This window comes from Wyeomyia smithii, chromosome 2 (assembly GCF_029784165.1).
Source record: "Wyeomyia smithii strain HCP4-BCI-WySm-NY-G18 chromosome 2, ASM2978416v1, whole genome shotgun sequence".
Taxonomy (NCBI): domain Eukaryota; kingdom Metazoa; phylum Arthropoda; class Insecta; order Diptera; family Culicidae; genus Wyeomyia; species Wyeomyia smithii.
Genome location: NC_073695.1, coordinates 29,355,442 through 29,369,603, shown reverse-complemented (window position 1 = coordinate 29,369,603; position 14,162 = coordinate 29,355,442). Strand labels below are relative to the sequence as shown.

The 14,162-nt window shown below is 43.7% G+C and overlaps 1 protein-coding gene across 3 annotated transcripts in view; it reads left to right on the top strand.

Annotated features, from left to right (window-relative positions):
- Positions 1-14,162, top strand: part of LOC129720865 (arginine kinase 1) — a 73,078-nt gene that overhangs the window by 17,633 nt on the left and 41,283 nt on the right. Inside the window, exon 3 of one of the 3 annotated variants that reach the window (XM_055672715.1) lies at positions 3,993-4,658. The exons of the other annotated variants lie outside the window; for them this stretch is intronic. Within the exon in view, the coding sequence (XP_055528690.1) occupies positions 3,993-4,658 (666 nt within the window). The remainder of the gene's footprint in view (positions 1-3,992; positions 4,659-14,162) is intronic. 3 annotated transcript variants of the gene reach the window in all.

The window sequence follows — 14,162 nt, the reverse complement described above, 5'->3', positions numbered from 1 at the left end:
TGGCCGATTTGGGAAAACTTGGAATTTTATTCAAGGAGAATAGTTGCTCTAAGTTTTGGTAAAGATACCACTCCTCTGAACCCCACCCCGTTTTCGTGAGACGCAAATATGTCTGTGTTTTTTTCTAATTTTTCAGACAGATTGAGCAAACACTGGTAATTTTCATACGTATCAATTGCTCCATGTATCAAATCATGTCAGGTGGATGAAATATGGTATGTAATAGTGAATTTTGGAGTTTCCAAATTATTTCAGTACAAAATCACAAAACTACTTATTTTTATAAAAAATTCAAACAACAAAACCGTTCTTCAAGGTTATGGTTCATACTACGTCTCCAGACTCCATTCTCCAACACACCGCCAAAGATAGTTCTTAGCATTCAACGTTCAAAAAGTCCGAGCGGTCCAAGTCCTTCTCGAGCGTTTTCCACGTCGTTTTGTACAGAATACACTTGATGTGGAGACTCAGGTTTTGCGACCGTAGTTTTTTATAAAGCTCATAGTAAACACGACTTCCTCTGATAATGTGCCTTCTAAACTCCCGGCCGATTTCGTCAAGAATTTTCCACAGCTCTTGTCGATTTATTGTGTCGTATGCGGCTTTAGAATCGACGGAAAGATGGTGTGTGGCACTTTTGGGGGATCTACCGCAGTGTAAAGATCCGATCAGTCGTAGACCGTCTTTCCATTAGGCCGGCCTGGTAACTTCCTACAAATTTGCTGGCTAATGGTGACAGGCGTTGGAAGATGATGTGAGAGGACACTTTGTAGGTGGCATTCAGGACTGTGATCGCTCGATAGTTCTCACAGTCTAGGTCGTCGCTTTTCTTGTAGATGGAGCAGATAACCCCTTCTTTTCACTCCACCGGTAGCTGTTCTGTCTTCCAGGTCTCGACGATCAGCTGATGCACTCTCAGAAGAAAGGAACTTCAGATAAGGAAGACAATCAGCTCTTTTGGTAGTAGTGGGAAAGAAGGACGCCAGGAAACCGGTCTCTTATCTTTTACGATGAAGTAATAGGTGTAAGGGAAGCGTTATACAAAATCTGACTGACACAAGCACAGAAACTGACGAGGAAGAAATTTACATAATAAATATGCTCATAATTTTTGGAACACTTCTATTGTATACAATTACTGCTTTCTTTATGTTCAGGTTAGTCGCCAATGCGTGATAGACTTCAAAAAGTATTTGGGCGTCGTACACAAATCACGTAACGCATGAAAGGGGGAAGGGGGGCTGGTACTGCTTTACTTATTGGTACATAGGGAAGAGGGGGGTAGTTAAGACAGTTACGTAACTGTGATTTTTGTTCATAATTGCAAGTTTGGAGGGGTGGGTAGTTTGTTCAGCATTATGTAATTTTAGGAGGGAAGTCACATCGATAGTTACTTATTGTTACATACTAAAGAGGGGGTTCTGCAATTTAGATTTTTAGCGTTATGAAATTTGTGTACGACGCTTTATAGAAAAAATAGTAAAATTTTTATATAGAAACTCAATTTCATCGCAAACGAAGATACGCTCAATACTAATGTCGTAACTCGTAAGTTTGACTGATTGCTTAATGCATAGTGCTATATTTATTTTTGGTGAGGGCTGCAATGAGAAGTATTTGAAACGCGGACTTTGTGTTTAAAAACTCCATTATTATTCCTCTTCTCCCTGTGCAAACTGTCTCCTGACAGTTAATAAATTTTAAGGCTAGTGACTAGCGACTATATGCCCAAAACTCCATTCACTTTACAATAACAATAGCAAGTAGCTGAATGAAAACAGTTTTTAGCATCCTTCAAGAAACTGATATTTCTAGCACATTCTAATTTCTATAAATAATAGAAATAATAAATTCTCGAATAACTCAGATGCAAATAATATCGCTTTTGAATGAAGCAAGGGGAATTTATTGCTTTTCGATTGTGCAGGAAGCGCCTGTATTCTGTTTATCGAATGCATCAAACAATTTGAGTTTCAAGTGCGAAAAAGCTTATAATCTCCCTTATAATCTGTGGCAATGTATATTTTACAACCTTCACATTGAACGTGACGAGCCGAACAAAATGAAAAACAGTTTTGTTGTGCACGATAAAACGGATAAAAATTTTTACATAACCTTTCCGTGGTTAGGGTTGAAACAAGCGCGTGGCTAATTTTAGAACTCTCACCGGATTGTGAGCGTTTTATCTTCTTTACCCATACCAATTCTTGTAGATTTTGTTTATCGTAAACGTCTTCATTCCCTACAACAAATGCTGAAATAAACACCATCATTTATTATGTGGTAGTCGAAGTTGTATAGTGTACTTATTAATTAAGTAAACGAATGCGCTGAAAGAAATGTGTACGAAATGTGCTGGTAAAGAAATATTTACATCTGAATCTCTCAAAGTTGATTTATGATTAGCACAGCTGTATTCATATTCTTTTTCGTCTTTTACTGCTAAAAAGTGCAGTGCTTTTTTTACCGGCTGCCAACAGCAGCGAACGGATTCGCACACATAGTGACTGACTGACAATTTAGCTAGATGTGGAAAAAAAAATAGAATATGGACGAAAACGCTTCAAGAGCAAGACTTTTCAGGCTGAGGAAGAAACTGTCAACTTACTGAGTGAGATTTCGAAGACTGTGTGAAATCAGCTCGCATTAAAAAAAGTTGTTTAGTAACATCTGTGATCTATTTATGCAATACACAAAAGTAATAGGAGAACAAAGCGAATGTTCATTATAAGTTGTACAAATTTGAATCTTTATACTTTGCATATACCGTTTGTGTTACCATACTAAGTTTTCATTCATGCAAAATACTTTATGGTTAGATTAAAGTGAGCAAAAACTTATTTTCCTTCACCTAGCAGTATATATAAACCTGTCCTATGCCCCTTTAAGATAATTTTCGTAGACAAACATTGCCAGTCACAAAACATTGAAAAAAATGTCAATTTTACCACATTCTACGGTACTTATTGGTTTCAAAACTTACTAAAAACATTTTTTCGGAACATTATACATCCCAAAAATAATTGTTGTACTTTAACCCTCTAGTGCCCAATGCCGCCATTTGGCGGGCTTCAGTCGAAGTTCCGAAAAGCTTTAATAAATACTTAAAAAGTGTTTATAATGGTTTATAATGATTTATCGAAGTCCGTTTAGAAATTAGTTTGGGCACTAGAGGGTTAATTTAAAGATATTTAAAAAAGTTACGTTATATCGAGGTAAAAGCTACGTTATATCGAGTTACCTTATATCGAGGTTGTCTTATACCGAGGTATGACTATAGTTTATTTCCGATATTTTTAGCTACAATCAGGCCGCAAGTTAACATTGAGCCCCATATTCCCTAAACATCAATTAGAGAAGAGAGACTAAAAACAAAACGTAGATCTTTGGGCAACTAACGTCATTACCTTGAAATCACCCGAAGATGTTTTCTTTCTGTGCATATTATCTTCCTAAACCTACAGCAAAGCGGATGATAAGCCGACAGCAGTGAGAGCAGAAAGTAACGCGACAGGGAAAGTTGACACGTTATTTCTAAGGTCTAATTTTGGTCGAAATCGCACATTATACAATATGTGACAGCGGTCATCTGTGCTATGACGTTTGACCCCCAACGGTATGGTTGATCTATTCTGAGATATTTATGGGAAACTTTTTTGCAAATATCCTTTCTTCGAAAAAATATATTAAAATATTTATTTATATTTTTTTCATCATACAATGCAGAACGCAAGACTCATATCACTAACGTTATATAAAGCCAAAAAGATTTCACACTTATTATACTCATCCAGCGTATTTTTGTGTTTCTCAAAGTCGTACAATAACGATGCTCATTTTGTGTTTTAGTTGTTAATTTCATTCTTGAAGCTGACTTATGTTTTAATGCTGTACCTAATCGCGATGCGTTACTCATCATCTAATCTGGAGTGGCCTAATTTGACTACCGACAAAGTATTTCTCTTTATGAGTTTTTATTTCTATGTTTTCAGAAAACGCTTTGGTTTTGTAAATCGAATTTTTCTATTTTTCAATGGCAACGGCTCTGCCAGCTACCCTCCGGCTATCGAAGCACAGAAACCGGCGGACAGCAAACCGGTACTTTCAACAGCTGAATCCGAAGCTTCATCGATACCCTCAGTATCAAATCCCGAAGCTTCATTACCGACTGCTGTAGTTCCGAAACCGGTTGTTGTAGCACCAAAACCGATTGAAAAACCGTCCATTAGGTCTGAGGAAAAGTCACCTATTAAATCTGCACCGATTGCACCAACCGTTAAGCCTACTGCACCTGTTACCGAACCTGTAAAGCCTAAAGTGGAACCGGTCACTCCGTCAGTCAAGCCTGAACCCGCTAAGCCAAACCAGCAACCAAAACTCAATGTGGTTCCGCCAGTTCCGACCTCAGTTCCCACGCGGCCAACGGCGGCAACCAACGGTCAAGCTCAACCGAAGACGGCTGAATCAGCCAAACCGGCACCGGTGCCAAAGTCGACTGAGGCAACGACTAGCTCATCAATTGTGGTTGAGTTACCAACCAGCAACGAAGACAGTTTTATTATTGTCGAAAAACAGAAGCCGAAAGTTACTGTAACCGACATGAAGGACGCGACCCTTGGTTTTCTAAAAGCGGAAGGTGCTGGGCCAACCGTCAGAAGGTAGGAATAGCTCTAAATTTGTAGCAAGATGAGATGATAGTTCGCTGAAAACCAGCAGTTTTGTTGGGCTGACATGGAATGGCAAACAGCCAATATTAAAACAGATAACAAGTAGGCGCTACCGGGTCGGGTATGATTGAATGGGAGGTATAGTGGGTGTTTTGGCAATGTTTGTTTGTTTGTTTTGGTTAAGCTACCAGAAATAATGTCATGTCGCATCCAAATTTTTAATTGTTTTCAAAGGGGAAAATATTGGTTTTGATTTTGACATTAAAAGTTAACAACTTAACACATACTTTTGGTTCAAAAAAAAAGATAGCTAGCATTACGATGCATGAAAGATTTTGAAAGGTGAAAACTTACCTAAATTTGTCATCGAATAGGACATTTCCAACGATTATCTGTTCTTTTATTTATAAGAGTTCTCACAATTGTGCTTATGGTTGACGAGAAATAGAAGTCTTAACGTAACTACATATATTAGGTAAAAATTGAGGCTTGGTGATAGTTATACCCCAACATAAATGACAAATATTGCATCAACACTGGGGTCGCTTTTTACGCGGGTTTTTTTATGCGTTTTTTCAAACGGCATATTTCTACAATGACGCGGATTATTTTTACCCGATTCGGAAGATTATTTGTAGGTGGTATCAATTAAGTTTAGAATAAATATATCGAATCTAATCTTTTAAATGCGGTACAACCAACCGCGTAAAAAGCGACCCCAGTGTACTAAATATCTAAATTTTATAGCATTTTACGGTTACCCCAGAATCCTTCTTTCCTCGAATTGTATTTTTATATAGATAAGACGTGTTTTTTTTTTTGAGTGTATAAATAAAACGGTTAAAAATGCTGAATCCTTCTTTTCTAGAATTGTATTTTTATATAGATAAGGCGTGTTTATTTTTTTGAGTGTATAAATAAAACGGTTAAAAATGCTGGCTTTTTATATCGATCCTGGATAAACCGTCAAAGGTCGGGGAAAATACAGAGCAGAGCTAAGCGACAGTAACCGGAACATTCATGCAGTATATTCTGCATAGGTCCTTTATTCTTCCTACACATGAAAGATGTTCGTTGTGAAGACACCCGTTGACAGATGTGTTCGTTTCTGCTCTGTTCTTATTGCTATAATTAAAGTTATTTTTACTTAGTTGATGCACGCTGCACTCAAAAATATTAATCTAAGCGCTACACGAAATACCGCAGAGCTAGTCAGCAAATGTGCTGGCGATCGTTGTTTCCCGGCTTCAAGAAAGGTCCGTTAAAGATGTGAATAAACTAGGCAGACAACGCAATGGCTTCACACATAACCAGTTAACCTCTGAAATGTCTTAGATTCGTTAACCGGTTGTTGTCTTGAAAATTTCCTACTAAGGAAAAAAGTATTCCATAAACAACTCATTTCTATATAAATCATTTCTATTATCTTATTTATTAACATCCCTGCGAAATCGCTTTGATAAACAATTACATTTAGTCTTTTGAAGAAAAAAACTATTTGACTTACTAACTTTGATTTATTTCCGAACTGTTAAACGCAAGTTAAACTGTATTCTATCGGCTTCCATAGTGAGAAGTCGGACTGTAGTTGAATGAGTTAAGTTGCCGGTTGTAGTTCACGCCGTAATTCGGTTTGCTTAATTCCTCATTCGCCGAACTGATATCACTTCCTAGCATTTCGTTGACATTGCCCAAAGAAGTAAAAATCTTTTGTAAGGAGTTCAACAGTTTTCGGAACGGGTTTTTGCTAGAATCCACAACTGTAGTTTGTTCTGAAACATTTGAAGACTCCAGTACAGAGTTAGACACTACACTGGACTGTAAAGTGTCCGAAAAACTTGATGCAGCAGTGAGTGATGCTACTGCAGATATCGCTTGATTAGTAATCCCAAACTCAATTTCAGGTAAGCTAAATAGCGTGACGGGATTACCAGAGACTGATATGGATGATAAAGTTGATGTTGACTCAGTCGTCTCTGATAAGAACGGCAAACTGAAGATTTTGAATGGAGCAATAATAGTTGTTGTTGTTTCTGTAGTGGTCGTTGTAGCTTCGTTCGTTGTAGTAGTTGATGCTTCAGTTATCGATGTAGATGGGCTTTCCGTCGTTGACGTTGTACCTTCAGTAGTGGTCGTCGATGCTTGAACTGTCGATGTTGATGGGTTTTCCGTCGTCGACGTTGTACCTTCAGTAGTGGTCGTCGATGCTTCATCTGTCGATGTTGATGAGCTTTCCGTCGTCGACGTTGTACCTTCAGTAGTAGTCGATGCTTCAGTTGTCGATGTTGATGGGCTTTCCATCGTTGACGTTGTACTTTCAGTAGTGGTCGTCGATACTTCAGTTGTCAATGTTGCTGGGCTTTCCGTCGTTGACGTTGTACCTTCAGTAGTGGTCGTCGATGCTTCAGTTGTCGATGTTGATGGGCTTTCCGTCGTCGACGTTGTGCCTTCAGTAGTGGTCGTCGATGCTTCAGTTGTCGATGTTGATGAGCTTTCTGTCGTCGATGTTGTACCTTCAGTAGTGGTCGTCGATGCTTCAGTTGTCGATGTTGATGGGCTTTCCGTCGTCAACGTTGTACTTTCAGTAGTGGTCGTCGATGCTTCAGTTGTCGATGTTGATGGGCTTTCCGACGTTGACGTTGTACTTTCAGAAGTGGTCGTCGATGCTTCAGTTGTCGATGTTGATGGGCTTTCCGTCGTCAACGTTGTACCTTCAGTAGTGGTCGATGCTTCAGTTGTCGATGTTGATGGGCTTTCCGTCGTTGACGTTGTACTTTCAGTAGTGGTCGTCGATGCTTCAGTTGTCGATGTTGATGGGCTTTCCGTCGTTGACGTTGTACCTTCAGTAGTGGTCGTCGATGCTTCAGTTGTCGATGTTGATGGGCTTTCCGTCGTCGACGTTGTACCTTCAGTAGTGGTCGTCGATGCTTCAGTTGTCGATGTTGATGAGCCTTCTGTCGTCGATGTTGTACCTTCAGTAGTGGTCGTCGATGCTTCAGCTGTCGATGTTGATGGGCTTTCCGTCGTTGACGTTGTACCTTCAGTAGTGGTCGTCGATGCTTCAGTTGTCGATGTTGATGACCCTCCCGTCGTCGACGTTGTACCTTCAGTAGTGGTCGTCGATGCTTCAGTTGTCGATGTTGATGAGCTTTCCGTCGTCGACGTGGTACCTTCAGTAGTCATCGTAGATGCCTCAGTTGTCGATGTTGATGGGCTGTCCGTCGTCGACGTTGCACCTTCAGTAGTGGTCGTCGATGCTTCAGTTGTCGATGTTGATGGGCCTTCTGTCGTCGATGTTGTACCTTCAGTAGTGGTCGTCGATGCTTCAGCTGTCGATGTTGATGGGCTTTCCGTCGTTGACGTTGTACTTTCAGTAGTCATCGTCGATGCTTCAGTTGTCGATGTTGATGAGCCTTCCGTCGTCGATGTTGTACCTTCAGTAGTGGTCGTCGATGCTTCAGTTGTCGATGTTGATGGGCTTTCCGTCCTCGACGTTGTACCTTCAGTAGTGGTCGATGCTTCAGTTGTTGATGGGCTTTCCGTCGTTGACGTTGTACTTTCAGTAGTGGTCGTCGTTGCTTCAGTTGTCGATGTTGATGAGCCTTCCGTTGTCGATGTTGTACCTTCAGTAGTGGTCGTCGATGTTGATGAGCCTTCCGTTGTCGACGTTGTACCTTCAGTAGTGGTTGACGATACTTCAGTTGTCAATGTTGATGAGCCTTCCGTTGTCGACGTTGTACCTTCAGTAGTGGTTGACGATGCTTCAGTTGTCGATGTTAACGAGCCTTCCGTTGTCGACGTTGTACCTTCAGTAGTGGTCGACGATGCTTCAGTTGTCGATGTTGATAAGCCTTCCGTCGTCGACGTTGTACCTTCAGTAGTGGTCGACGATGCTTCAGTTGTCGATGTTGATGAGCCTTCCGTCGTCGACGTTGTACCTTCAGTAGTGGTCGTTGATGTTGATGGGCTTTCCGTCGTCGACGTTGTACCTTCAGTAGTGGTCGTCGATACTTCAGTTGTCGATGTTGACGAGCCTTCCGTCGTCGACGTTGTACCTTCAGTAGTGGTCGTCGATGCTTCAGTTGTCGATGTTGATGAGCCTTCCGTCGTCGACGTTGTACCTTCAGTAGTGGTCGACGATGCTTCAGTTGTCGATGTTGATGAGCCTTCCGTTGTCGACGTTGTACCTTTAGTAGTGGTTGACGATACTTGAGTTGTCGATGTTGATGAGCCTTCCGTTGTCGACGTTGTACCTTCAGTAGTGGTCGTCGATGCTTCAGTTGTCGATGTTGATGAGCCTTCCGTTATCGACGTTGTACCTTCAGTAGTGGTCGACGATGCTTCAGTTGTCGATGTTGATGAGCCTTCCGTTGTCGACGTTGTACCTTCAGTAGTGGTCGACGATGCTTCAGTTGTCGATGTTGATGAGCCTTCCGTTGTCGACGTTGTACCTTCAGTAGTGGTTGACGATACTTCAGTTGTCGATGCTGATGAGCCTTCCGTTGTCGACGTTGTACTATCAGTAGTGGTCGTCGATGCTTCAGTTGTCGATGTTGATGAGCCTTCCGTTGTCGACGTTGTACCTTCAATAGTGGTTGACGATACTTCAGTTGTCGATGTTGATGACCCTTCCGTTGTCGACGTTGTACCTTCAGTAGTGGTCGTTGATGTTAATGGGCTTTCCGTCGTCGACGTTGTACCTTCAGTAGTGGTCGTCAATACTTCAGTTGTCGATGTGGACGAGCCTTCCGTCGTCGACGTTGTATCTTCAGTAGTGATTGACGATACTTCAGTTATCGATGTTGATGAGCCTTCCGTTGTCGACGTTGTACCTTCAGTAGTGGTCGTCGATACTTCAGTTGTCGATGTTGATGGGCTTTCCGTCGTTGACGTTGTACTTTCAGTAGTGGTCGTCGATGCTTCAGTTGTCGATGTTGATGGGCTTTCCGTCGTTGACGTTGTACCTTCAGTAGTGGTCGTCGATGCTTCAGTTGTCGATGTTGATGGGCTTTCCGTCGTCGACGTTGTACCTTCAGTAGTGGTCGTCGATGCTTCAGTTGTCGATGTTGATGAGCCTTCTGTCGTCGATGTTGTACCTTCAGTAGTGGTCGTCGATGCTTCAGCTGTCGATGTTGATGGGCTTTCCGTCGTTGACGTTGTACCTTCAGTAGTGGTCGTCGATGCTTCAGTTGTCGATGTTGATGACCCTCCCGTCGTCGACGTTGTACCTTCAGTAGTGGTCGTCGATGCTTCAGTTGTCGATGTTGATGAGCTTTCCGTCGTCGACGTGGTACCTTCAGTAGTCATCGTAGATGCCTCAGTTGTCGATGTTGATGGGCTGTCCGTCGTCGACGTTGCACCTTCAGTAGTGGTCGTCGATGCTTCAGTTGTCGATGTTGATGGGCCTTCTGTCGTCGATGTTGTACCTTCAGTAGTGGTCGTCGATGCTTCAGCTGTCGATGTTGATGGGCTTTCCGTCGTTGACGTTGTACTTTCAGTAGTCATCGTCGATGCTTCAGTTGTCGATGTTGATGAGCCTTCCGTCGTCGATGTTGTACCTTCAGTAGTAGTCGTCGATGCTTCAGTTGTCGATGTTGATGGGCTTTCCGTCCTCGACGTTGTACCTTCAGTAGTGGTCGATGCTTCAGTTGTTGATGTTGATGGGCTTTCCGTCGTTAACGTTGTACTTTCAGTAGTGGTCGTCGTTGCTTCAGTTGTCGATGTTGATGAGCCTTCCGTTGTCGATGTTGTACCTTCAGTAGTGGTCGTCGATGTTGATGAGCCTTCCGTTGTCGACGTTGTACCTTCAGTAGTGGTTGACGATACTTCAGTTGTCAATGTTGATGAGCCTTCCGTTGTCGACGTTGTACCTTCAGTAGTGGTTGACGATGCTTCAGTTGTCGATGTTAATGAGCCTTCCGTTGTCGACGTTGTACCTTCAGTAGTGGTCGACGATGCTTCAGTTGTCGATGTTGATAAGCCTTCCGTCGTCGACGTTGTACCTTCAGTAGTGGTCGACGATGCTTCAGTTGTCGATGTTGATGAGCCTTCCGTCGTCGACGTTGTACCTTCAGTAGTGGTCGTTGATGTTGATGGGCTTTCCGTCGTCGACGTTGTACCTTCAGTAGTGGTCGTCGATACTTCAGTTGTCGATGTTGACGAGCCTTCCGTCGTCGACGTTGTACCTTCAGTAGTGGTCGTCGATGCTTCAGTTGTCGATGTTGATGAGCCTTCCGTCGTCGACGTTGTACCTTCAGTAGTGGTCGACGATGCTTCAGTTGTCGATGTTGATGAGCCTTCCGTTGTCGACGTTGTACCTTTAGTAGTGGTTGACGATACTTGAGTTGTCGATGTTGATGAGCCTTCCGTTGACGACGTTGTACCTTCAGTAGTGGTCGTCGATGCTTCAGTTGTCGATGTTGATGAGCCTTCCGTTATCGACGTTGTACCTTCAGTAGTGGTCGACGATGCTTCAGTTGTCGATGTTGATGAGCCTTCCGTTGTCGACGTTGTACCTTCAGTAGTGGTCGACGATGCTTCAGTTGTCGATGTTGATGAGCCTTCCGTTGTCGACGTTGTACCTTCAGTAGTGGTTGACGATACTTCAGTTGTCGATGCTGATGAGCCTTCCGTTGTCGACGTTGTACTTTCAGTAGTGGTCGTCGATGCTTCAGTTGTCGATGTTGATGAGCCTTCCGTTGTCGACGTTGTACCTTCAATAGTGGTTGACGATACTTCAGTTGTCGATGTTGATGACCCTTCCGTTGTCGACGTTGTACCTTCAGTAGTGGTCGTTGATGTTGATGGGCTTTCCGTCGTCGACGTTGTACCTTCAGTAGTGGTCGTCAATACTTCAGTTGTCGATGTTGACGAGCCTTCCGTCGTCGACGTTGTATCTTCAGTAGTGATTGACGATACTTCAGTTGTCGATGTTGATGAGCCTTCCGTTGTCGACGTTGTACCTTCAGTAGTGGTCGTCGATACTTCAGTTGTCGATGTTGATGAGCCTTCCGTTGTCGACGTTGTACCTTCAGTAGTGGTTGTCGATGTTGATGAACCTTCCGTTGTCGACGTTGTACCTTCAGTAGTGGTTGACGATACTTCAGTTGTCGATGTTGATGACCCTTCCGTTGTCGACGTTGTACCTTCAGTAGTGGTCGTTGATGTTGATGGGCTTTCCGTCGTCGACGTTGTACCTTCAGTAGTGGTCGTCGATGCTTCAGTTGTCGATGTTGATGAGCCTTCCGTCGTTGACGTTGTACTTTCAGTAGTGGTCGTCGTTGCTTCAGTTGTCGATGTTGATGGGCCTTCTGTTGTCGACGTTGTACCTTCAGTAGTGGTCGTCGATGCCTCAATTGTCGATGTTGATGGGCTTTCCGTCGTTGACGTTGAACCTCCAGTAGTGGTCGTTGATGCTTCAGTTGTCGAGGTTGATGGGCTTTCCGTTGTCGACGTTGTACCTTCAGTAGTGGTCGTCGATGCTTCAGTTGTCGATGTTGATGGGCTTTCCGTCGTCGACGTTGTGCCTTCAGTAGTGGTCGTCGATGCTTCAGTTGTCGATGTTGATGAGCTTTCTGTCGTCGATGTTGTACCTTCAGTAGTGGTCGTCGATGCTTCAGTTGTCGATGTTGATGAGCCTTCCGTCGTTGACGTTGTACTTTCAGTAGTAGTCGTCGTTGCTTCAGTTGTCGATGTTGATGAGCCTTCCGTTGTCGACGTTGTACCTTCAGTAGTGGTCGTCGATGCCTTAATTGTCGATGTTGATGGGCTTTCCGTCGTTGACGTTGAACCTTCAGTAGTGGTCGTCGATGCTTCAGTTGTCGATGTTGATGAGCCTTCCGTTGTCGACGTTGTACCTTCAGTAGTGGTCGACGATGCTTCAGTTGTCGGTGTTGATGAGCCTTCCGTCGTCGCCGTTGTACCTTCAGTAGTGGTCGACGATGCTTCAGTTGTCGATGTTGATGAGCCTTCCGTCGTTGACGTTGTACCTTCAATAGTGGTCGACGATGCTTCAGTTGTCGATGTTGATGAGCCTTCTGTCGTCGATGTTGTACCTTCAGCAGTGGTCGTCGATGTTGATGGGCTTTCCGTCGTCGACGTTGTACCTTCAGTAGTGGTCGTCGATACTTCAGTTGTCGATGTTGACGAGCCTTCCGTCGTCGACGTTGTTCCTTCAGTAGTGGTCGACGATGTTTCAGTTGTCGATGTTGATGAGCCTTCTGTCGTCGACGTTGTACCTTCAGTAGTAGTCGACGATGCTTCAGTTGTCGATGTTGATGAGCCTTCCGTCGTCGACGTTGTACCTTCAGTAGTGGTCGACGATGCTTCAGTTGTCGATGTTGATGAGCCTTCCGTCGTTGACGTTGTACCTTCAGTAGTGGTCGACGATGCTTCAGTTGTCGATGTTGATGAGCCTTCCGTCGTCGACGTTGTACCTTCAATAGTGGTCGACGATGCTTCAGTTGTCGATGTTGATGAGCCTTCTGTCGTCGATGTTGTACCTTCAGCAGTGGTCGTTGATGTTGATGGGCTTTCCGTCGTCGACGTTGTACCTTCAGTAGTGGTCGTCGATACTTCAGTTGTCGATGTTGACAAGCCTTCCGTCGTCGACGTTGTTCCTTCAGTAGTGGTCGACGAAGTTTCAGTTGTCGATGTTGATGAGCCTTCCGTCGTCGACGTTGTACCTTCAGTAGTAGTCGACGATTCTTCAGTTGTCGATGTTGATGAGCCTTCCGTCGTCGACGTTGTACCTTCAGTAGTGGTCGACGATGCTTCAGTTGTCGATGTTGATGAGCCTTCCGTCGTTGACGTTGTACCTTCAGTAGTGGTCGACGATGCTTCAGTTGTCGATGTTGATGAGCCTTCCGTCGTCGACGTTGTACCTTGAATAGTGGTCGACGATGCTTCAGTTGTCGATGTTGATGAGCCTTCTGTCTTCGATGTTGTACCTTCAGCAGTGGTCGTTGATGTTGATGGGCTTTCCGTTGTCGACGTTGTACCTTCAGTAGTGGTCGACGATGCTTCAGTTTTCGATGTTGATAAGCCTTCCGTCGTCGACGTTGTACCTTCAGTAGTCGTCGACGAAGTTTCAGTTGTCGATGTTGATGAGCCTTCCGTCGTTGCCGTTGTACCTTCAGTAGTGGTCGTCGATGCTTCAGTTTTCGATGTTGATGAGCCTTCCGTCGTCGGCGTTGTACCTTCAGTAGTGGTCGACGATGCTTCAGTTGTCGATGTTGATGAGCCTTCCGTCGCCGGCGTTGTACCTTCAGTAGTGGTCGACGATGCTTCAGTTGTCGATGTTGATGAGCCTTCCGTCGTCGACGTTGTACCTTCAGTAGTGGTCGACGATGCATCAGTTGTCGATGTTGATGAGCCTTCCGTCGTCGACGTTGTACCTTCAGTAGTGGTCGACGATGCATCAGTTGTCGATGTTGTTGAGCCTTCCGTAAAATACAAATTTTATTATAAGAAACGAATTAGAGAAAAAACAAATTT